This window comes from Sorex araneus, chromosome 5 (genome assembly GCF_027595985.1).
Source record: "Sorex araneus isolate mSorAra2 chromosome 5, mSorAra2.pri, whole genome shotgun sequence".
Taxonomy (NCBI): Eukaryota; Metazoa; Chordata; class Mammalia; order Eulipotyphla; family Soricidae; genus Sorex; species Sorex araneus.
The window spans coordinates 109,475,418-109,500,251 of record NC_073306.1 but is presented as its reverse complement, the minus strand read 5'-3'; the positions used below and the strand labels follow the sequence as shown (position 1 = coordinate 109,500,251).

General features: G+C 55.9%; 1 protein-coding gene across 1 annotated transcript in view; it reads right to left on the bottom strand.

Annotated features, from left to right (window-relative positions):
* The window catches only part of HK1 (hexokinase 1), a 65,322-nt gene that overhangs the window by 7,580 nt on the left and 32,908 nt on the right, over window positions 1-24,834 (bottom strand). The window contains exons 5-14 of the mRNA XM_004617115.2: window positions 21,317-21,412; window positions 20,263-20,362; window positions 19,965-20,148; window positions 14,806-14,961; window positions 11,613-11,846; window positions 9,533-9,837; window positions 6,949-7,097; window positions 6,587-6,706; window positions 4,796-4,891; window positions 3,779-3,878 (exon numbers count right to left, since the gene is read on the bottom strand). Coding sequence (XP_004617172.1) covers window positions 3,779-3,878; window positions 4,796-4,891; window positions 6,587-6,706; window positions 6,949-7,097; window positions 9,533-9,837; window positions 11,613-11,846; window positions 14,806-14,961; window positions 19,965-20,148; window positions 20,263-20,362; window positions 21,317-21,412 — 1,540 coding nt within the window. The remainder of the gene's footprint in view (window positions 1-3,778; window positions 3,879-4,795; window positions 4,892-6,586; window positions 6,707-6,948; window positions 7,098-9,532; window positions 9,838-11,612; window positions 11,847-14,805; window positions 14,962-19,964; window positions 20,149-20,262; window positions 20,363-21,316; window positions 21,413-24,834) is intronic.

Sequence of the window (24,834 nt, the reverse complement as noted above, 5' to 3'; positions counted from 1 at the left end):
TTCAAAAAGATCCGACAATTCTCTGGGAGCAGGAGGGTGGAGGGGAGACGTCTCTCTGGGGGTGCACTCAGTGTGCTGGGACAATCCCAGGGGGCAGGAGCCAACCCCCCTCCATTTCCGGATCTCCCCAAACCAGGGCAGCTCTGACTGCAGCCCCCAAGTGCCGAGAGGGGCTGTCTGTTTCTTGTTCATGACAGGGATCAGGCACAGAAACCGAGGGCTCTGAACATGGGAGTCCAGAAGCTTTCTGAAACTCTGAGTAGTTTTCACAGCGAACACATCCAAGATTGGGGACCCGGCACTTTAAAAGGAGCAAAAAACCTGAGTATTTCAATAAGCCCCTGAATCAGCTGGGGCAGGGGCCCTATTAAGAACCAGATTCGGAGGCAGGGCTGGAGTGGAGGCCTGAGACTGAGCTGGCGGTGTGACAGAGGTTGGCCCCAGGACCACATGCCCTGAAGCAAAGCCCTCAGGCACCAACAGGCCTTCCAGGATGGGATGAGAGAGTGCAGACCCACCCTCCTGATCTACAGCCTTTATTGCAGTCACATGCAAACCCCATTCAAGCGAGGCTGAGAGGCTGGAACAAACTTCTGTGCGTGTAGATCAGCAGACTACAGGATCCAGCGTGCCTTGCCCCTTGGCAGGAAGTGGTGCCACCTGGGCAGTGCAGAGGAAATTAGAAGCTTCTCGTTCCCCAGCTCGGCCCTCGGAGGCTACAGAAGCCAGGTCCAGCTCTCACGCTGGTAAGTCTTACGTACCTGCCTTGAGACAGCGCAAACTGCCTTTCTGTCGTTTCTGAATAAACCTGATGACAAACTAACTGCTTGTTTGACTGTGATTTTTTTTTTCTTTCTGGGTCACACCCGGCAGTGCTCAGGGGTTACTCCTGGCTGGCTCTGCACTCAGGTATCACTCCTGGCAGTGCTCGGGGGGCCATATGGGATGTCGGGGATCGAACCCAGGTCGGCCGCATTTGAGACAAATGCCCTACCTGCTGTACTATTATCACTCCGGGCCCCGACTGTGACATTTAAAAGAAAAAAATTTTTTTTTTTTTTTGCTTTTTGGGTCACACCTCACGATGCACAGGGGTTACTCCTGGCTCTGCACTCAGGAATTACCCCTGGCCGTGCTCAGGGGACCATGTGGGATGCTGGATTTGAACCCGGGTCGGCCGCGTGCAAGGCAAACGCCCTACCCGCTGTGCTATCTCTCCAGCCCCTAAAAGAAAATTTTTTTAAATCGCTCTCATCACCCCCACCCCCTGCCTCTATGGCAAGCAGTTTCCTTCTTACTCTCTCTCTGCTTTGGGGCATTGTGGCTTACAATATAGATACTGAGAGGCCATCATGACTGGTCCTTTGTCTAATTTCAGCACACATCTCCCATCCCGAATGATCCCTCCAACCATCATTGACTTAGTGGTTCCTTCTCTATCCCAGCTGCCTTCTCCCCAGCGCTTGAGACAGGCTTCCAACCATGGGCCAATTCTCCTGGCCCTTGTGTCTACTGTCCTTGGGTGTTAGTCTCATACTATGTTATTTTATATCCCACAAATGAGTGCAGTCATTCTACGGAGGTTGATGTTTTCCTCCCCTCCCTTCCTCTCCAACTCTCTTTCTCTATTTTGTGGTACCCAGGGGCCCCAACATATACAAGGCAAATGGTGGACTGGTGAGTTAGAACCCAGCCCCTGACACTTCCTTCCCCTTGAAAGAAACTTGGAAGATGTAGTGGTTCCTTTTGACTGTGTGACTGGAGTGTTTTTATTTTCTTAGCTTCCTTCCGTGTGTGTGTGTGTGTGTGTGTGTGTGTGTGTGTGTGTGTGTGTGTGTGAGAGAGAGAGAGAGAGAGAGAGAGAGAGAGAGAGAGAGAGAGAGACTCAGAGATGGGAGGTGCTTACCAAGAAATCAAAAGCCTGTGCCCCCTCCTAGCCCGGGGGAATTCTGAGCAAAGAGGAGTGGGGATGGGGGCAGATGTTCAGGGAAGAGCAGAGTGGCCTTGGAAGGCAGCAGGTGGTGCCCAGGAAGTGCTGAGCAGGCTGCCCGGTCGGGCGGGCTGACCCTGCAGAGGAGAATGTGCTGTGTCACTGTGCTGTAGCATTTCCACTTAAGCCCATTCAGAAGCAGAAGGGCGGGGCTGGGTGGAGATCGGCAGCTTTGCATGAGACAAAAGAGTCCTGGGCCAGGCCCCAAACACAACTGTTGGGTTGCTCCCTATAAATCTTCACAGGATTTAACCGAACAGGTCTTTCAGCAGCCTGGAGGGCTGCACCCCCACACCTGATTCATGGTGGGGCAGCAAATGTTGGCTGAGAAATGGGGGCTCTTCCGCACCACCCCAACACTAGGTGCAATGTTACCCTGGAGAAATGATTTACCTGAGAACAATGTTTCAGGGATGAAGCTGTGAGAAGCAGTTAGCTCATCTCCTCTCACCCTGGTCGTAAAGACTGCAGGGGGCAGCTCTGGCCAGGAAGGATATATGGCTTCACTGAGCTCATTGGCTGACTGTACCACTTGGTGGGAAGCAGCCCTGGCCAGGAAGGACGCGTGACTGAGTTAATGGAGTAAGAAAACTACTGTGTTTATATTTATATTTATATAAATATATTTATATTTATATGATGTTTATACAGACACAGAGCAGGATCCGGTACACCCGTGTCTTGTCTCCTGTGTCAAGCTGATAAGACGCTTTCCTGATGTATGGGAATGCCTTGCTTTCTTGATGTATGGGAATTGGGAATGTCTTCCTAATTGGGAATGTTTTCTTGATATACTGTTCTTGTATGCTTTTGTTCATTTATGAAATGCTTGAAGTTATTTCTGCCTTTGGAATTGTTTATCTTTGAGCTTGCTCCTGAGGCCTGTGTGCCCAGGATGGCTATAGAAGCCCTTGGCTGTAAGCCATCGGGTTCGAGCTCTGACCTCCTGCTTCGTCAGGACAGCTCGGCCCCAGCTAGCTGGAATAATAAAGTCTTGGTGTGTGTTTTGCAGTCCCACTGGACTCTTTGTCTCTCTGAATAGTGAGGAGTGGTCTCGATACTAACAGGAGCACAGTGCAGAAGGGAGGGTGTTTGCCTTGCAGGCAGCTGACCAGGTGGTCCCCTGAGCCCTACCAGGAATGATCCCTGAGCACAGAACCAGGAGTAAGCCCTGAGCACTGCAAAGTGTGCCAACTCCACCCTGGCAAAAACAAAAACAAACAAAAAACACAGCAAGCTTCCTGGGGGACATGCAGGTACAGACCCCTCCCCAGCGTGTCTACACTGTGAGGGGAAAACCCGCCAAGGCAGCAGGGAAACGTTCTAGGACCTCCCTCAGTGGCCGTGGCCCCCTCACAGTGGTGGTTGCTCAAGGCAAGATGGCGCCTGTCCATGGTCAGGGTAGGACCAGGAGGGCCGGGCACTGCCTCCTTCCCAGCCTCGGGGTTCTGCAACCATCACCCAGAACCTCTCCAGAAGCCAGAGAGACTCGCCCCACTGTCTCGGTCAGCTCCGCGCACACACCCTGCCCAGCAGCCGTGAGGACCATCTGGATCCAAGGTCCTTGGGAGCCCCGTTCTTGACCATTTGGGCACTAGGTGAAGCCTTGGGGTGGGGAGAGAGTCCTGGAGACATATGCAGCCCTGGTCCAGGACCAGACTCCGAGGGTAGCGAAGCGGCATGACGGACAGACAGATGCACACGCCCACGGAGGATGGAGTAGTAGGATGGAGGTCCCGCAGAGGGGCTGTCCGCACTGAGGCGGGAGAGACCGTCCCGGACACTCACCTACAATGAGTCCGACCTCACAGGTGGGCTCCTCGTAAGCGCAGGTCATCATGGTCCCCACCGTGTCATTGACCACAGCCACCACGTCCAAGTCGAATTCCTTTGGGAAGGAAGTGACCCTGCATTAGGGGAGGGACGGCTTTGCCTTGCCTGTATCCACCGGCTTCAGTCAAATGCACTGGGGCTGAAAGTCCAGGCGCATTACCTGACGTTCTCTCACTAAGCCTGTTTCCAGTGCTCCTCCACTGACTGGAGAGACCCCCTTTCTGGAACAAGCCCTCCTTCAACATCAGCCGGGCCTCCGCCCAGAGCTGGCCTCGGAAACTCTGTTACCCAGAGCACAAGACTTGCGTTGTTCCAAGCCCTTATGACACACAGCTATGACCTTCTAAAATTAATTTTAACTTTTTTATGGCGGTACTGTTATTTATGAAGTCAATCACAAGAGAGTGTTGGGGATACAATGTTGAATGCCAAACCCACCACGAGTGTCAACTTTCCTGTCACTGACCCAGGTTCCTTCCCGGCCTCCCCCTGCCATTAGCTGCTGTAGCTGGGGTCTCCTGCTTCCAGTGCTCTGTGGTTTAGATATACAAACCCCTCACCTCTACCCTCCTGAGGGTCCATTACCTCCTGTCCCCTCCCCTTCCCTTCTCCCTTTCTTCCTTGTTCTTATTTCTATCCTCAAGGCTCCAGGAAATCTAGGCAATCTGCTTCTCTTATTCTATATCCCACAAATAAGTGAGATCATCTGGTATTTGTTCTTCTTCAAACATCTATGATTTTTTTTTTCCTTTTTGGGTCACACCCAGCAATGCTCAGGGGTTACTCCTGGCTCTGCACTCAGGAATTACTCCCGGCGGTGCTCGGGGGACCATATGAGATGCTGGGAATCGAACCCGGGTCACCCTACCCGCTGTGCTATCGCTCCAGCCCCGCATCTATGATTTTTATAGTCAACTACCCCCCAAACAAATATATAAGCCGAAAAAGGTTTGCAAACCGTTTCATAGTTACCTCTCTCCTTTTGATTGCGTCCCTTAAGAGGGTGGCCACGTCATGCCCCACACAGTCTGTTGCCTTAAAACCCTTTGTCCAGGTGATCAGGATGCCCTGAAACACGAGCGGGGTGGGGACAGACCTGTTTAAGTAACACTGGGTGGGCAACACAGCTGCAGTCCCGGGCTGGAGGGACAGCACAGTGGGAAGGGAGTCTGGGCTTGGCCTTGCATGCAGCCTCGCTGGATCAGATCCCTGCCATCCCACATGGTCCCCCAGCCCCACCTGGAGTGAGCCCCGAGTGCAGAGCCAGGAGTAAGCCCTGAGCACTTGTGAGTGTGGCCCCCCCCCAAAAAAAAAAAGAAAAAGAAAAGTTCAATTTCTGTGCCTTCTAGTGGGGAAAACACGCTGAAACTGAAGGCACCAGCGCTGAGGCTGGGACGGCCGAGGCCCAAACTAGGAGAGGGACAGTGGCCACCAGCCTCAGTAGCGGGCTGGTCTGTCGTCTCCATTTCATAGATGGAGAAACTGAGGCAAAGGATGTGAAGGAGGCCATCCCTGTTCTGGCCTCCTCCTGAGGAACTGGTACCCAGAAAACAGTCCCTCGAGGCACAGTTCCCACCGAAAGGGAACTTTAGTTTGCAGCGGGTGAGGCCAGGGCTGAGCAAATGTGTGGTCATGGTGAAGACAATGCAGGCGCCAAGGGCTTGCAAACACGGTGCCTCTAAGAACTGGGGGGAAAAAAAAACCCCACAGAACTGCTGATATCTAAGAGAGGCGGAAAAGGCCCAACTCAGCAGCATAACTGGAGAAACCAGCTTCGGAAGCAGGAGGCCCCACTTAGCGTCCCTCCCACGGCAGTGACCGGCCTTAAACTCTGGCCTCGGGGCAGCTGAGAGGCCACCTCTGGCCCCCTCCCAGCCCACACCTCCCCGGGCACACCACAGCAGCTGTGGCTGCGGGCCCGGGCTCTTGGCTCCAACCTCTGTTCCCTCCCACCCCCTGCTCCCCCCAGCAGCTGAGAGTCTCTGAGACGGCTCTGGGAAGAATGCTCAGAGCCAGCCCAGTCCAGGGAGCAGGAAGAATTCTGTGCTGGGCCTGAGGGCTTCCCAGAGGAGGTGCCTGCTCTAAAGCAGGGGGGGCAGGGGAGAGCACAAAGGTTAAGGCGCTTGATTTGCATAGAGCCAAATCAGGTTTATTCCCGGGCACCCCATCTGGCCCCCTAAATCCTGCCAGGAGTGATCCCTGAGCATAGCTCCAGGTGTGGCCCCAAAATAAAATAGCATTGTCATTGTCATAGCTCCAGGTGTGGCCCCAAAATAAAATAGCATTGTCATTGTCATCCCATTGCTCATCGATTTGCTTGAGTGGGCACCAGTAATGTCTCCACTGTGAGACTTGTTACTGTTTCTGGCATACAGAATACGCCACAGGTAGCTTGCCAGGCTCTGCTGTGTGGGCGGGTACTCTCGGTAGTTTGCTGGCCTCTCCGAGAGGGACGAAGTTATTACCTGGGTTGGCCACGTGCAAGGCAATGATGCCATACCAGCTAAAAAGTCAGGTGGGGGAACCTTTTTTTGCCAAGGGCCATTTGGATATTCATAACATAATTGTCAGGACACGCTATCCGGGTGGCCCACACAAGCAACTGTATCTGTCCCATCACACCACAGACCCAGGCATCAAGCCCGACCCACCCCCGTGACCTCTGAGCATGCCCGCTCTTACGGATGAGGCGGAGGCTGGAGGAGCCCTCGGGAGCAGCCCACCCTGGCCGCCGGGCACCGGGCACCAGGGGGTGAGACTTACCTTGTCCAAACTTGTCTGTTGGACGGGAAAGGAGAAGGTGAAGCCCAGAGGCATCCGGGGGCCTTTGATCCCCATGTAGTCCAGGAAGTCAGAGATGCAGGAGACGATGTGGTCGAACAGCTGGAGGAGAGGAGGCACCCGGTCTGGCTCCCCGCTTCCCACGCTCCCCGCACCGCGGCCCAACATGTGCAGAGCAAGCCCCCCTCCTCGCAGACGGCTGCAGCCAGCCAGCTGGCCGGGGCCTTCAGGCCACCAGGACGTGAGCGTGCAGATTTGGGCGTTCCACGGCAGGATGGGGGGCCTCGGGCACGTCCCTCCCTAGACGCCTCCCCACGCCCCCACCACCAGCCAGCCACGCTCACCTCTTCCCCCGTGCCCTGCATGATCTCAATGGGGATGGCGTAGATCTTGTTGTGCATTTCCACAGTTCTCTTCTTCCCACTCCGGATTTTCACCAGCAGCACGCGGAAATTCGTGCCCCCGAGGTCCAGCGCCAAGAAGTCTCCATGCTCTGCGGTGGATGAATGGAAGGAACATCGTGAAAGAGCTGAGCAGCCCTGGATGGTCCATGGCTCCTGGCTGCAGACCGAGCGTGGGGAACGGTTCTAACAGACGCAGGAGAGGAATCCTAACTCTTTGGCCTGGAGACGCGGGCAGAGGTGCAGACGTCCACAACCCCCATGCTGGGGCTGGGAAAGGCCCCGTCCAGGAACACTAGTCTGTCACCACCAATAAAACCCACAAAGCCAGCCAGGGCTACCAAGCTTGGTCACTGGTTGTTAATCCAATCTGTTAATGGATTTTTTTAGGGAAAATATAAAAGAATAAAGTGTTTGTAAAAATGACCATCCTTGTGCGCATGTCTGCCTTGGTCTGATTCCCAACACTGCATGACATCCCCCAAGCACCACTGAGAGTAACCGATCCCTAAGCACAGGGCCAGGAGTAAAAAAAAAAAAAAAATTGGGGGGGTTTATTTTGGGGCCAGCAACACTCAGGACATACTCTTAGCTTTTCACTCCCGGCGGGGCTCAGGACCATATGGGATGCAGGGGATTGAATCTGGGTTGGCCACGTGCAAGGCAAGTGCCCTACCCCCTATCTGATCGCTCCAGCCCTAATTTTTTTTCCCCATTACTTTTTTGGCTCACACCTGGCGATGCTCAGGGGTTACTCCTGGCCCTGTGCTCAGGGATTTACTCCTGGTGATGCTCAGGGGGCCATACGGGATGGGATGCAGGAGATTGAACCCAGGTCAGATGAATGCAGGATTTTAAAATGACCATCTGTCCCTCCCTGTATTTATATTTATTTCTTTGCAAAGTGATTTTTTCAGGCTGGGTGGTATGTGTGTGGGAGGGGGGGGTGAGTAGGGGATGTTTGGACATTAATCTGGTGATACGGTACCTAGAACGGACCCCCCAGTCAGCCACATGCAGGGTCAGAGCCTTAACCCCTGAACTATCTCTCTAGTCCCAAAGTGACATTTTCCCCCATCAAAAGATGGATCCTATTTCTCCACCCTCTGGATCCATCCACAAGGAAGGCTCGGGGTGTGTGGGAGGGGCAAATCGAGCCTAGGCCTCTGACCTGCCTTCTCTGTGTCTCACAGACCCTGCCACCAGCACGGTGCCAGCCCAGTGGACAATCCTCAGAGCCCTCTCTCCTGTACCCCGGCGGACAGACAGCCTAGTGCCGGGCATGCGGGCGTGGTCACCTGAGCTCAGCTCCATGGCCCCATGCAACTACAGATGCAGTGGCCAGGCCATCCCATGAGGAGAGATCCCTGGCAGGAGGAAGCGGCTGACCCACAGATTCATGGCCGGTGCCTTAAAGCCACTAGGTCTGAGAGTGGCTTATAACCTCACAAGACAAGGTGGTGACAAGTCCCTTATGCATAGGATGGAGCCGCCAAGGGACACTCACAGCTCCGAGCCCCCACCCAGACGGAAAACTCAGGATGCTTGGCTCCACGAGGACCTGCCATGTCAGCGGGAAGGGCAGGTTCTGTTCTGCAGTTGGCCTGGGGGTACCCTTCCGGCACCCGCCTGCCAGCCTGTCAGCTCCCACACACCCCACAAAAGGCTGCCCGGGGGGTTCAACCTCCTGCTGACCAACTTTGTAGGCAGACCTAACGGAGGTCTCAGGGCTGTGGATCTGTCCTGCTACACTTTTCTAAGAACGACTCTCTAGGGCCCGGGGAGAGAGTCCAGCGGGGAGGTTGCTTGTCCTGCATGTGGCCAACCTGGGTTTGATCCCTGCCCTCTCATATGGTCCCCCGAGCACTGCCAAGAGTGATTCCTGAGTGCAGAGCCCAGAGTAACTCCTGAGCACCGCCAGGTATGGCCCCCAAACCAAAAAAAAGTAATCAAATTGAATGACTTTCTAATTTCCCCATGGAGCCTTCCAGGGGAAAAGATCTTTTTATGATCCACTGGTGGCTGGAGTGATAGCACAGCAGGTAGGCTGTGCATGTGGCCGACCTGGGTTCGATTCCTCCGCCCCTCTCGGAGAGCCCGACAAGCTACTGAGAATATCTCGCCCGCACGGGAGAGCCTGGCAAGCTCCCTGTGACGTAATGGATATGCCAAAAACAGTAACAACAAGTCTCACAATGGAGATGTTACTGGTGCCCACTCGAGCAAATCGATGAGCAATGGGATGACAGTGACAGTGACTTTCTAATTTGGAACAGGGCTACGGTTTGAGAGAAGGCGCTTGCCTGGGATCCCACCGGCGAGAATCAGAGGGAGAAACAGAACATGACTGAGTCTCTGGCTCCCGCCCAGAGCCTGCAGCAAGCCCAGTGTCCACACATCCCCCCACCTCCGGAGGAGCCCACTGTAGGCGAGAGCCCAGTGTGACCGCATCCTTCATGGGAGACTCGTCCGTGACAGCGCAGGCGTGACAGTTCAGCACCCCCCCCTGCCCCCGACAAGGCCTCACCGGTCCCGTCCGGGGTGCTGCGGACGAAGGAGGGCAGCATCTTGACGACGGCCTTCTCGTGGGTGGCCTTCCGGAGCCCCATCTCCATCTCGGCCCGCATCCTCTTCTTCACCTCCAGGAGCATGTCCTTGGTGAGGTGGAAGTGGGCCAGGATCTCCTCGATCTGCCGGTGCTGCTCAGCCAGGCGGTAGGCCACCGCCGTCACCATGGCGGCCCCCTTGCCACTGCCGCTCTCCGACAGCAGGAAACGCACGTCCGAGTCGGGCACCAAGCGCCTCAGAGTCTTGTGGAAACGCCGGGAATACCTGTGCGAGGCGGGAAGCAGGGGAGAGAGTCGTGCCGGGGTCTGGACTGAGCCATGCACCCCCCGTCCTGCCCTTCTCCACACTTTCCTTTCACTTTCTACACTTTTTTTTTTTTGAGGGGCAGGGGGATGGGGACCACACGCAGCAGATGCTCAGGGCTTACTCCTGGCTCTGCACTCAGAAATCACTCCTGGTGGTGCTCAGGGGACTATATGGGATGCCAGGGATTGCACCCAGACTGGCTGCATGCAAGAAAGACAAGCACCCAACCCACTGTACTATCATCCTGGCTTCTCACTTGCTTTTTTCTTGTTGCCTAAATCAGATGCACCTGCTGTAGAAAACTGAGCAAAAGCAGACAGAACGGAAAAATGGAACACAGACACACACACACAGACACACACACACAGACACACACACAGACACACACACACACACACACACACACACGAGAATTGTCTAATCTTTGTAGGAACACTAGATACAGAGCAAAAAATGCTTTGTCATCCCTTCCCAACCCCACCCACCCCCACCACACACACACACACACACACACACACACACACACACACGTGAGCATGCAGGAGAAGCTAAGAGAGCCTTATATGAAAACAGATGACAAGCCCTTGCCGACATGAATGTGGTGGGAACTGGGTCCTGAAACAGGCTCAGTTTCGTAGCTGAGATTAAGGAAGGGCTCAATCAAGAACTGATGTCCCCCTGGGGGCCAGAACGATAGCACAGCGGGTAGGGTGTTTGCCTTGCACTCGGCCAACCTGGGTTCAATCCCCGGCATCCCATATGGTTTCCCCAGCACCGCCAGGAGTAATTCCTGAGTGCATGAGCCAGGGGTAACCCCTGTGCATCGCTGGGTGTGACCCCCCCCAAAAAAAAGAAAAAAAAAAGAACCGATGTCCCCAGCTCAAGTGCTAACACTTTGGTTTTTCGGTTTTTCTGTTTGTTTGGGGGTCACACAAGTCACAAGTAGGTATTATTAGTTGTATAACTTTGTACTGTAAAAATGTAGACGTTCCCACTAGCCTCTTAAATAGGTACAAGCCGGGCCAGGGATGTGGATCAATGGTAAAGGCCCAGCAAGTTCATGCCTTGCATGCACGAGACCTAGGCCCATCCCTGGCGCCGCAAAAATAAATCAGTAAATAAAAAGGCAAAAGCCCTGTTCTTGGAGTCACAGAGGGCTTTTTGAGCTGAAACTTCTAACAGGACAGTGAGGCAGCCTGGAGACAAAGCCCTCACCCTCCCGGGAGCTGGGGACGTCTTTCTCCAGCTCTCAGATGCAAAATATTAGCTAGTGACTTCTCCTAGCTCAGTGCTGGACTTTGGGGGTGCGAGTGGGGGCACTTGGAGAACCAAGGGAAGCCGGGATCGATCCAACCCAGGGCTCCTGCATGCAATGAATGAGCTCCAGCTGGAACCATCTCCTTGGTCCCCAGAAGAGCTCTTCAAACAAGGGTCCCTGATGAAATGAGGTGAGAGACCATGAGAGACAGAGACATTCCTGCCACCCAGGGTTCCCGAAGCTACAGAAACTGCTCCAGACGGAGGAAGGGAAGAGGGCGGCCACCGCAGATGGAGACCAGACCTGGGGGCGGGAGGTACCTGTCCCAAAAGGGCAACTCCGACCTGGCCACTCAGAACCAGGAATCGTCTTATCGACCCCAAACCCTCGGCTGCGTGCCAGTGCCTGACCTCCAAGGGGGCCCTGAGCCCGGGGGGAACGGGGTGCCAAGCGTAGCAGCAAAGGGCAGACTCACTGTGGGTGCATCTTGTAAAGAGACCCGTCGACACCAACCGTGGTCCGCAGCCGGGTGGTGCTCTTGTTATCTCGGAGACGGTTCAGGATGGCGCCCAGCGTGGCGGCCACCAGGTTGGCCGAGCGGAAGGACACGATGGTACAGACGTGCTGGACCGAGACACAGTCGTCGTCGGACGGCTCCACACCCAGGCGGGATAGGATGGCTTTGGCGTTGGCTAGGCCTTCCTTGGTCCTGTGGGTGAGACGTGGGCACCGTGGTCAAGGGCCACGCGGGGCCATGCCCACGGGAGGCAGAGCTGCACTGACCATGCAGAGAGGCCCCAGAACCAAGTTAGAGGCCTGAGAAACGCCAGCAGGAGGGAAGGCTGGAGAGGCCCCTGGGGGGATACAGAGCAAGACAAGTCGGTGCTCTGCCCTGGGGACATACCCTTGATGGGTCTGAGCTGTCCTGGGACAGCCTTGCCTGGGCCCTCCCTCAGAGGGAATTCTTCTGCACATATGCTTTCAATCTGATTGGACTTGCTCCAAGGCACTTTGCAGTTCTGTTACTATTGTCAATAGTCACTGTCACTGTCATCCCATTGGTTATTGATTTGCTCGAGCGGGCACAGTAACGTCTCCATTGTGAGACTTGTTGTTACTGTTTTTGGCATATCGAATACGCTACGGGAAGCTTGCCAGGCTCTGCTGTGCGGGCGGGATACTCTCGATAGCTTTTCGGGCTCTCCGAGAGGGACGGAGGAATCGAACCCAGGTTGGCCGTGTGCAGGGCAAACGCCCTACCCGCTGTGCTGTCACTCCAGCCCATTATCGATAGTATCTTTTAAAAAATATAGAGGGACTGGAGTGATAGTACAGTGGGTAGAATGTTTGCCTTGCACGCAGCCAACCTGGTTCAATCCCCGGCACAGCAGGTGGTTCCCTGAGCACCACCAGGAGTGATTGCTGAGTTCAGAGCCAGGAGTAAGCCCTGAGCATCACCGGGTGTGACCCAGAAACAAAAATAAATAAACTGAAATAAAATTTAAAAAATAGAGCGCTAAGGACTGAAGAAGCCAGTAAAGGGGTTAAGGTGCTTTTGCCTTGTACCCCACAGACTGCGGTCCAAAACCCCAGCACTGAATACCACCAAAAGTCACACAGCCAGGAGCAAGCCCTGAGCATAGCTGGGTGCAGCTCAAAAACAAAACAGAGAAAATCATGCCTTACTTTGAGTTTTATTTTATTTTTATTTTATTTATTTTATTTTATTTTATTTTATTTTATTTTATTTTATTTATTTTATTTATTTATTTTTGCTTTTTGGGTCACACCTGGCAATGCATAGGGGTTATTCCTGGCTCTGCACTCAAGAATTACTCCTGGCAGTGCTCTGGGGACCATATGGGATGCTGGGAATTGAATCCGGGTCGGCTGCATGCAAGGCACTATTGCTCCAGTCCCCTTACTTTGAATCTTAAAGAGAAAGCTCTGGCCGAGTGCCATGGCAGGATTCTTTTAACACGTTTTACTGAGATAGCCTTTATTCCAATTGCCGTGCTTGTGCAAGCTACCACAAGTGGACTCTTGCTTCCGGCTGAACAAAAAAGCCGGCCCCAGCAGCAGGCCCAGAGGAAGGCAGGCTCTTCCTGACATTGTCAACAACTGTGAGGCACCCACAAGCCTCCGGCTCCCCCGACTGCAGCTGACGGAAGCCGTGGGCAGAGAGGGCTGACACCCAGCACCCCTGCTGCCCCTTCCCCCACTAACTGGAGGCATCCATCGGTTGCGCAGGACAAAAATCCGAGGACCAGTGTGGAGGTGGGACAGAAGAGAGGGATATCCATGGCCACCGGCTTCCTTCTCTCACCACAAAGACACCACAGACACGTCCCACCTTCTCTCGGGAGCGAGACAGGACGTCGCCGGCTCGGCCTCAGTGTCCAGAACCCCAGGGAGGGCAGCGGGAAAGCCCGCCTGGTGCAGAGCTGGAATTGACGTTCTGTCCCCGAGCCAGCTGACATTTGCACAGGTGCCCTGTGGGGCTCCCTGGGGTGGACCGTGCCCGAGTAGAGGAAGGGGGACGCGGAGGTCACCCGCAGAGAGGAAGCCCCCAGACCTGGCTGAACACCTGACTCTAGCAAATGGTCTCAGGACCAAGTTTCTCTGCATCCCCTGGGTGGGGCGGGGGGACCCGAGGACCTGTGGACCCGAGTTTCTGACACGAGGCAGAGCTGTGGCAGGTTACCCGCAGGGCTTGGTCCTCCGGCGGTGTAGCTGACCTGTTGGTGGACCAGTGCTTCCCAGATTTGGGCCGGGGACACACACCTTCTGGCTGTTAGGGGGCCCAGGAAGGAGGGGGCGGGGGAAGGCCTTCGAGCCAGGATGCTGCGTGCGGAGTTTCAGCCACAAAAGCGGTTTGGGGGATGAGAAGCGACCCAGACAGACCTGGGTTTCTGCCAGGCAACGTGAACAGCACAGATATCTACAAGGGGCACAGGCCTGCAGGATTCCTCGATCCCGCTGGCCACAGGATCCTTTTCCTCAAATTATCTTGGCCCTGACATCCCAAGAGAAACCCCAAGGCCCCGGGTCCTGGTGCGGTCAGCGCCTGGTCACAGATGAAAATCACCTGCTTTTGGGAATCTGATCTTATCCGTGCACGGGGCTGTGCACAGGGAGGTGGCGGGTGGCGGGAGGCGAGAGGACGGAGTATCTGCCCCTTGAACATTCTTTGGTGTTTTGCTTTGGGGTGTGTGTGTGGGTGGGGCACACCCAGCAGTATGGGAGGCTTCCCCGGCTGGACGCAGGGGCCACCACCTTGCTGTACAGGGACAGAACCTGGGGCGTCCCACACGCAGAGCAGGCGCCTGGCCTGCCGGATGTTCTGCGGCCACGGGATGGACCTCCTTCACGAGCCTGCAGGCTGCAGGCACACGGGCACACTGGCCCCAAGGGCCAAGGTCAGAATTTATTTATTTTAGATGGTTTTGTGCGATGCTCAGGGCTGACTCCTGGCTCTGCACTCAGGAATTACTCCTGGCGGTGCTCAGGGATGCCGGGGATCGAACCCAGGTGGGCCGCGTGCAGGGCAAATGCCCTCCCTCCCCGCTGTACTATTGCTCCGGCCCCTGGGGACAGACTTGAGCGGTCACAGGCCCCCACTGATGCCCCACGCCCCCCCACCCCTCAAAGCTGAGCAAAGTACTTACTTCTCAATGGCCGCCACGTCACTGGTGGTGAAGGACCCCCGGGTAAGCAGCTCTGGGGTGATGCGCCCCTCAAATAAGAGGCTCTCCTTGGCCATCTTGACCACGATGAGCCGGACCAGCTCCCCCAGGTACATGCCGCTGACCATCTTCTCGAACCTGTGGGGGCCAAGTGCAGGCACCTGTCAGCACCGGGGGCAGACACAGGGAGGGTCACCAGGAGGGGGTGTTCAGGGGTGCAATAGGAGGAAAGGTGGTGGTCCTGCAGAGAGGCAGCCTGAGCGGTGGGGAGGGGTGCTCAAGGAGGTCCCTGGGTGGATGTGAAGGGACATGATTGCCCTCCACTTACAAAACAACTTATAATAAACAGCATGAGACTACCATTGTAGGACAGCAGGAACAAGGCCCAGGAGCACTGGCCCACGGCTGGAAGCTGCCACGAGTGTGGGAAGAGGTGAGTTAGGATGGAGAAGGACTCGTATGACAATGACAGTTGGAAATAATCACTTTGGACAAGAACCGAGTGCTGGAAGTGGGTAAAGAGATGTACCTGCTAACCTTTCAGTACCTGTACTGCAAGCCATAATGACAGACAGACAGACAGACAGACATAGAGAAAGTGCCTGCTATAGAGGCAGACTAGGGTGGAAGGAGGGAAACTGGGGACACTGCTGATGGGAAATGTGCACCGATGAAGGGAAGGGTGCTGGAAAAGTGTATGACTTTAACCAAATCATGAACAACTTTATAACTGTGTCCCTCACTGTGATTCAATTAGAAAGAGAGAGAGAAAGAGACAGAGAGAGACATAGACAGAGACAGAGAGAAAGGGAAAAAAAAATCAGATGCTTCTCGGGGGCTCTCGCCTGCCCCCTCCACCAGGCAGGTCACCCAGCCCTACCGGGAGGCAGCCAGAAAAGTCTCCCCATTTCAGGGCAGCCAGACCGTGAGGCTGAACTCAGGGGCTGTGTCCGGGGCTTCTCTGCTCCTCCACCCCCACAAGCCAGCGTCTCCCCAGAGCCCCATCTCTCTCTCTCCGCGGCCCACTGCGTCCCGAGTTCCACCCCCGGCACCACACGGTACCGCGCACACCTGCGTGTGAATCACCTCCCACCCCCCAACCAAAAGTATCAAGAAGCTACTTTGGGGAACCCACTCCCCGCTCTGAGCCCGCCCTAAATGCCGGGGAGAGCTCGGGGTGGCCGAAAGCCACCGGGCTGGGCCATGCTCAGCCACGGGGCAGCCCGGGTGAGTCCCTGGGGGGATGTGTGAGGCCTGGGCGAGGCGCCCACCTGAGCCGGCCCTGTCCGGGCTGACCAGGGCCTGGGAGGAAGCCTGGAGCAGGACGGTCCCTGAGGCTTGGCCGCGTCAGGGAGCCACGTGACACTGGCAGAGCTGGCAGCGTCCCGGCGAGAGGACCGGATGGGGCAGGGCAGGCTGGGGAGGCCACCGGGACCCGAGCACCTGCCCCGCCCGCTGTCCTCGGGTTCCCATTGTTTTCTCTCCTGACAGGGCCGGACAGCCCAGGCTCCTTGGCAGGAGCGCGCCCTGCAGAGCAGGACTTGCCTGGCCCCGCCCGGCCCCGGGCACCTCGGGGAGAGCCCTGGCACAGCCCCCAGCAGGCGCCGCAGAGCCGGCCTGCCCAGGCACCTGCCAGCTTCTCTCCCGCACGTCCTATCCTACCTTGACCCCCCACTCAGGACCTTGACTTCCTCGCTGGTGGCAGGGACGGTGAAGTGTGGGGCGAAGGCTCTGGGTGGCGTGAGCGCCTCAGAGCCCCGCGACTGTGCAATGTGGCCTTTCCTGGGCATCACCCCCCACACACCCCGTTTCCTTTTATCCAGCACTTGCACCCTGTTACATCATCTTCCCCTCATAATCCTGGGAGTGGGCACGCTCTGCCCATTTCACAGATGGGGAAACTGAGGGAGAGGAAAGGTTGGTGTTGTATGCCCACAGTCACAGAGCCACAAGAAGAGGCAGATGCAGTGCCGGGGGCTCGATGCCCCAAGGGACAGAGCTGGTCAACATCGCTACTCCCTAGGGCCCGGCAGCCACCAGCCCCACCCCACCCCTGGGCTCTGTGCGTTCACTTCCCGCTCACTCACTTCCTCCCAGGGGCCTGCAGCCTGTCAGACGGACACCCTGACTGTTTCTCCCTAAGGAAAGCGAAAACTGGCTTTTCCCACTGCCCCGGGAGACTCCCCACACTGAGCGGTGCTCAGGGCTGACTCCTGGCTCTGCACTCAGGGATCACTCCTGGCGGTGCTCAGGGACCATGTGGGATGCCGAGGGTCGAACCCGAGCCAGACTCGAGCAAGGCAAACGCCCTCCCCGCTGTCCTATCACTTCTCCTCTACCCCGGGCCCTTCTACAGCCTGGGTGGGGCCTCGACGCCCTTCTGCAGGTAAAGGAAGCAGAAGGCCACAGCCCTGACCCCCAGCTGGGGGGAGCATGAGCAAACAGCCTCTGGGAGCCGGGATCTGCTCCAGTCGGGGACGACTGGGGGCGGCGGGACCCCCTTCACGCCTGGGGACCTGAGCGAGTGGGCAGATGGCCACGGGCCAGTGGGCAGCACTGGTCCACGGGCACCGCTGAGATCCGTGGAGGTCACACGCATCGAGGCAGCGGCGTGCAAGGGCTTGTGAGCGCTTGAGAGCTCCCTTGGCAGCCAGACCAGCTCCACCCGGCAGCCCGGGGCAGGGAAGGCGCGAGAGGAGCCCAGTCATGCCAACAGGGCTGCGAGTGCTGGGAGGTGCCAGGCTTTGTGCAGAGTGCTGGCAGGAGAGGCGTGCGGCACCATGCTGCTGCTTCCTGGGGGAGGGGGGTCACTGCTGGGTCCTTTTTCATTTTTTTTTTTTTGGTGGGAGGAGGGATTCAGTATCTGTGAAGTTTGAAGAATGGGAGGAAGATGGGCAGCCTGAGCCAAGGTACCAGGCAGCACACGGGAACAAAGGACAGGAGAAGGAGGGTTAAAACCAAAACGACGGCTGGAGCGATAGTACAGTGGGTAGGGTGCCTGCCTTGCACGCAGCCGACCTGGGTTCGATCCCCAGCATCCCATATGGTCCCCTGAGCACCGCCAGGAGAGTTAATTCCTGAGTGAAGAGCCAGGAGTAACCCCTGTGCAACGCTGGGTGTGACCCAAAAAGCAAAAAAGAAAATAATAACAATAATAAAACCAAAACACGGTAGGATGAAATCAGCAGGAGGGGCTGGAGAGCTCAGCAGGTAGGGCGCTAGCCTCCCGTGTGGCTGACTCAAGATTCCATCCCTGACACCCCATATGGTCCCCCGAGCACTGCCAGGAGAAATCCCTGAGTGCAGAGCCCTGAGCTGGGCTGGGTGTGGTCCAGATGCACCCTTCCCCTGGCTGCCGCCTGTTCTCAGGAATATGTACTGCAGCCCACATGCAGTCAGCACTCTGGACTGCTGCTGAGATCTGACCTGTGATAACCTGCAAGCAGGGAGGTGGGTGGGGAGACGGGCTTCCCCTGCCTCCTCCATCGCTCACCTGTCCAATTCCCCAGCCCCCTCGCGGCTTCCCCTCCCCCCATTCCACAGCTGTGAGCCCAGCTCACAGTTCGGCCTGGGGACACGGGGCAAAGGACAAAGAGAGGGGCCTGGGCCCTTATCGCTCTGTTCCGGCAGGTAAGGGCCTGCCCGCTGGGCCAAGAAGGCAACCTCAGAGGAAACACTACCACTGACACTCAGCACTGTCCTCGGAACCCCAGGGTCACCGTGCTGGGAAGGCGGACACGGTAGCTTGAGAGGCTGTGGACGGAGGCACGGTGGGCAGCTCCGGGCAGCCGATGCTTATCCCCACCCACACATCTCCAGGGAGACTGTACTTTAGCTCCGTCAACAGCTTCATGGCAGGTTTGGGGGTGAGGGGTCAGGTCAGCTTATAAGGGTGAAGACAAAACTCATTGGCTATCCGAGTGGGGAGCTGGGCGGTATCGCCAAGCTGGCGTCGCCGTGCCTCAGGATGCAAAACAAGGGTTCAACTCCGGGTCTAGGAACTTGGGGTTCTCTTCCTGACAAGCTCTGACAGTGTGTGCAGGGGGGCGCGTGGGAGGTACTGGTGTCACCTGTGCCACCCCATTCACCAGGCAGAAAGCCATCCAGCCCAGGTCTTGTCATCTTTTGGGAAACAAATTTCAAAATGCCTGGGGCACACCGCTCTCCTGCTGGTATCTCTCCAAAGAGAGCAGGACATGTGGACACATCTTAGCAGGAGACAGCTGGCAGGATCCAAGAGAGCAAGCGGCACTTGGGGAACAAAGACGGCAACCACTGTGCTGGCCTGAACCGGGCGGTCTCCAGGGCCTCATGCCACTGGGCTGGCTAGTCTGAGGATGGCCATGAACTTGGACATCTGCGCGTGTTCCACCCTCCCTGAGAAGCTTGGTCTATTCACCACCCCAGATGCCATCCTGCTTGTCTCAACGGCTCAATCCCTTACAGGACAGATGTCAGCCCTGGGGACTGACCTCACCTGGCAGTCCTGCAAGAGAAGGAGCTACTGGGCCAGAGAGTACAGTGGGTAGGGCAATTATTTATCTTGCAGGCAGCTGACCCGGGACCCATCTCCGGCATCCCATACTGTCCCTTGGGCACCACCAAGAGTGATCCCTGAATGCAGAGCCAAGAGTAAGCCCCGAGCATCGCTGGCGTGGCCCAAGACACACACACACACACACACACACACACACACGAAAGACAGAAAGACAGAGAGAGACACACAGAGACAGAAACATAGAGGGGGGAAGCTACTTTGCATCCTGTTAGCTGCACACAGCTCCACTAGGAAACTCGAGAAAGACACACTGCGTGAAGCAACTCTCACTCTCCCTTGCGCAGCCCAGAGCTCCATGCTGTGGCCTCTCTTGGCCTCAGCTCAGCCCCAGCGACTGATAACAGAGCAGAGGAATGTTTCTAAGCTGGAGCTCCAGTGCTTCCAACTTTCGAAACCGCTGGCCGGGCGGGAATGACCAAATGATTCAACCGTCAGCTGGGCCTCTCGGAGCGCATCTTCTGCAGCCCCAGGAGGAGGAGTGACAGCCGAGGCGACTGCGCAGGGCGTCCCATGCTTCCGGCCCCTCCCAGCCCCCCGCCAGCCACCCCTCGGTCGGATGAGTCAAAGACAAAACTGGACTCACAGCTGCTTGCCCGGGTTGAGAGACCCCCGGTCGATCTCCCGGTCGAACTCGGTGCGAATGTCTTCCAGGGCCCCATCGTCCCCGAAGGCCCCCCACTCCGTGTTGATGCACATCCGGCCCTCGTCGCCCTCTACCAGGTCGATGTGCCTCAGCTCCTCCATGTAGCACGCGTTGGTGCCGGTGCCTGAAAGGGATAAAACGAGAAAATCAGAGACGGGGGTCAGGAGACAGGGCTCAGGGGGATACCAGAGGAGGTAGGGCTCTGGGAAGGGGGGCTGGAGCCGTGGGGGGACGTCACCTATGATGAGGCCGACTTCACATTGCTGGTCGTCATAGCCACAGGTCATCATGGTGCCCACGGTGTCATTCACCACAGCCACGATGTTGGCGTCATAGTCCTGGGGACCGACAATGGGGCGTTACTCTCTGCGCTCAGGAGCAGAGATCCCCAACCTTCAGGAGCAAGGTAGAAGCCCCTCCCCCCAATCCAATCTGTTTTCATGACTGCCATGGCAGCAGGGGGGATGGTGCTGCTGCCAGTTCATTACAGAAACAACTCGGTCCCCTTCACTATCTGGCTGCTCTCAGAGTCTTGCCACGGCTGGAGCAATAGCACAGCTGGCAGAGCACTTGCCTCACACGTGGCCTGGCTTCGATTCCTGGCAACACCCGTGGCTCCCCAAGCCCCTGCCAGGAGGGATCCCTGAGCACAGAGCCAGGATAGCCCTGAGCACTGGGTGTGGCCCACAAAACAAAACAAAAACAAGTTTCTAGAATGGCCAACTAGTTGGACAGGCAACCAGGAGAAATATCTGAAAGCTTTCTCCAATTTTCAGAGATGCAGCAGATACCTACTATGGTATCAGGTAAAAATGGTCAGAGACGCTGAAGATACCAACGGCTAGAAGCTGCCAACTCTGAGCTGACTGACACGCAGGAGACACCTCAATGTACATGTGCAAGAACCTCAGGCTGGAGAGACAGCAGTACGGGGAAGGCACTCCCTGGCACACGGCTAACCCTGGTTCGATTCCCTGCACTGCAGCATCCCCTGGATATGCCAGGCACAACACCCCCCTTCTACTTGCCTATGCGGACCGTCCGCTGTCCACCCGGGAGCCTCAACCCCGTGGGCTCCTTCAAAGTCAGAGACCCCCAAGCCAGAAGGCTCAGCACTGCAGACGGCTCTGCTTCCAATCCAACCCGACTTCCGGACCCCACCTCTCACCTCCTGGATTGGGCCAGACACTATCGCCCACATCCCCCTCGAAGAGCCTCTGCAGTGAAACATAGCCTCCTCCCCGCCCTCCCCCGACCTTCCCACGGCGGCAGCCAGCCCGGAGGCACTTTACCCCACGCTTCTTGATGGCCTTGTCCAGAAGCTTCACCACATCGACGCCCTCCACTCCGCTCACTCGGAATCTCTTGGTCCACGTGATCAGGATGGCCTGCCAAAGAGAGAGAGGGGAGTGGATGGTGGGCTCGCCTGAGAGGCATCTTGGGAGCCCCCGGTCCTCACAAGGGTTGCTTGTGGGGAGAAACAAAGCCGAAGACAGGAGAAGTGGAAATCCCACGATGGCCAGGTCACGCCTGCCCACTTTCAAACCACAGCCCCCCGAGTGAATGTCAGCGCCACATCGGAAACCAGCAGCTAACTAAGGCCACTTAAGAGATGGAAAGACATTGATGGGAGATTTGTGAGTCCCTGCCACTTTGGAACTTAACCCACATTCAGAAGAGGTGAGCCACCCTGTGCTGTGACCCATCTGTGTGTCTGTCCATGGAGAAACCGAGAAAGAGGCTCTCTAACAGTTATCCACATGAGCACACACAGAGGGGCCATTCTGCACTTGTTCTTACTACGTCTTTGTATTGAGCAATAGCACAGCGGGTAGGGCGTTTGCCCTGCACGCAGCCAACCTGGGCTTGGTTCCTTCGTCCCTCTTGGGGAGCCCAGCAAGCTACCGAGAGTATCTCACCTGCATGGCAGAGCCTGGCAAGCTACCTGTGGCGTATTCGATATGCCAAAAACAGTAACAAGTCTCACAATGGAGACGTTACTGGTGCCCGCTCGAGCAAATAGATGAACAACGGGATGACAGTGCTACAATGTATTTGTATTATTTCTATGTGTCTACAAATTCTTTGTTTTTCTTCTTCTTCATCGGAGACACTTGCACAGAAAATGAATTAATTTTTCTCTTAATAGAGAAACTTGCTGGGGTGGCAGAGGATGGAGAAGCAAGGCCATGCAGGCCTGTGGGACCCCGGGGGGACATGGAGGGAGCTCACTCACACAGGGCCACTCTCTGTTCCCTACCAGGTTCTGGGGGCCCCAGTGGGCACCCACCTCACATTCCTAGACCATCCCCCACCTCTTCCTGCCCCTGCACTGGGACTGTGGCCTCACCCCAGCTCTCAAAAACTAAGGGACACTGAGCTCAGACAACATTTTTTTGTATCTTTTTGGGTCACACCTGGCGAGATGCACAGGGGTTACTCCTGGCTCTGCACTCAGGAATTACTCCTGGCGGTGCTCCAGGAACCATATGAGATGCCAGGGATCAACTCTGGGTCAGCCGTGTGCAAGGCAAACGCCCTACCCACTGTACTATCACTCCAGCCCCTCAGACAACAGCTTTTGCCAAGGGTTTGAGAGCACCTGGGGACCAGCGATCTTTACACCTTGCAGCTTGGATGCCAGATGAACATTGCACTAGTTCATACTGAATAGAGAAGAAATGAGGAAACCGCCTCTTGGGGGCCTTTAGATGTGGCGGGGAGATGAGGGCACAGGAATCTGGTCCTGGATCTGTCATTAGTCAATCCCGTGGCCACTAGACACTACCTTTAACTGAAAAGGGATAATAGGGCCTTGCTATTAGACCTGAATCCATAAACCACATCTGGGAAAACACAGACAGACTATGGACTGTCTGACGCATTTTCCATGATTTGATACTGTTGGCATCAAAAAATAAACAAATGGGACTATATCAAGGTCAAAAGTTTCTGTACTGTTTGAAAGGAACAACCAAAATAACGACACCCTACTGAGAGGAAGAAGACATTCATGTATCATACATCTGACAAAGGGCGAGTAGTCAAGATTCATAAAGCTTTCATAAAACTTATCATCAGGGGCCAGAGAGACAGTATAATGCGGAAGGCTTTTGCCTTGCAAGCAACTGACCTGGGTTCAATTCCCCACATCCTATATGGCTCCCTGAGCCCACCAGGAGTGACTTCTGAGCACAGAGTTATGAATAAGCCTTGAACACTGCCAGGTGTGGTCCAAAGGCAAAAACAAAAACTTAACAAAAACAACAAGCACCACCCAACTTTACCCCAAAAAAGGGGGTGAGGAGATGAGCAGGCACTTCTTTCTCAAGTAAAACACGAAAAAGTGCTCTTCAGCACTATCAAGAAAATGCAAATGAAGACAACGATGAGATACCACACCAGTGAGACCCGCACATATCCAAAAGGGCAGGAGACCCTGTGTTGGTGTGGAGAGAGGGGGAAAGGGTCATTGCTGGTGGGAAGGCGACCTGCCTCAGCCTCTGGAAAACAGCACGGAGATGCCTCCAAAATGTAAGAACAGAGCTTCGGTAGGGCCCAGTTCATCCTGGGCATTCATCCCAGGAGCACAAACGCGTTAATTCAAAATGAATCATGGCAGCCCTGGCCATGACAGCCAAGATCTGGAAATAATCCCAATGCCCACGGAGAGGGGAGGGGACAGAGAAGTGGTGGTGTCTACACACAGCGGAACACAACTCAGCTAAGAGGGAAGACGAAATCCTGCAGTGCATCCCGGAACTCGGGTGGAACCAGAAGTGAGATCAAAAGGAGCAAGAGACTTGGGGCCTGAGGAATAGTACAATGGGTAGGGCGACTGCACATAGCTAACCCGGGTCGATACTCGGCACCCCGTAAGGTCCCCCGAGCCTGCCAGGAGAGACCCCTAAGTGTAGAGCCAGGAGTCACCCCTGAGCACTGATGGTTTTGGCTCCCCTCCAAAACTAATAAGGAAAAAATAAATATAAGGGATGAGACAATGGCCAACAGTAACACATCCTACGTGCCTGCCAACGAAACCAAATTTGCTAAGTGGCAGAGGGAGGAGACTGCGGGGGACCTAGAAACAGCAGTGGAGGGACACAGGCACCTCTAGGGCGGGTTTTGGGGCAGCAGAACCATCTTCCTCAGCACGAATCTCAGCACTATGGTAAATCACTACACTTAAGAAACTCAACAAACCAGGTGACCTTGGGAACCTCATTCTCCATCCATGAGATGAGGGTTTCAGCCTGCTGAGTTCTCAAGTGCCTCATTGTTCTCTCCGTATGAGGTCGGACAAGCTGGCCTGGAGTAAGGGCACAGGACGCAGCATGATGCAGTGCCCAGGAAGGGGAGCTCGTCCCACTGAGAGAGGGGCACAGAGGTGCTGTCCGGAAGCGTGGAGGAGCCACGTGCACAAACATACTGATCCCCAGAAATGCCCGGGTTCCCAGGGCAGGCTCGGGGGCCAGCCTGTGTGGAACAGAAGTACGAGCGCAGGCTCCCGGGAAGCCGGAGCCCCATGAAGAGGGGACGGGGAGTGCTCAGCCCCTGGACACTGGAACACGATGCGTGGTAACCACAAGGGGCCTGTGAGGACAGAGCTGGGTCCCCTGTGAAGGAGCTATCAAGCTCACGGTGCTAAGCTGCAGCCTGTGTGCGTGCAGGCGTGCGGTTCTCCCTCTCTGTGGGTAGAGAAGGATCAAGGTCACTCCCAGCCTGCATTCCTGGGGTGCGCTATGGGATCTGGGTGTCACGTGTCATCTGGGTGCTGCTTCCTGCTAAACGGATGAGTGAGTGAACAAAG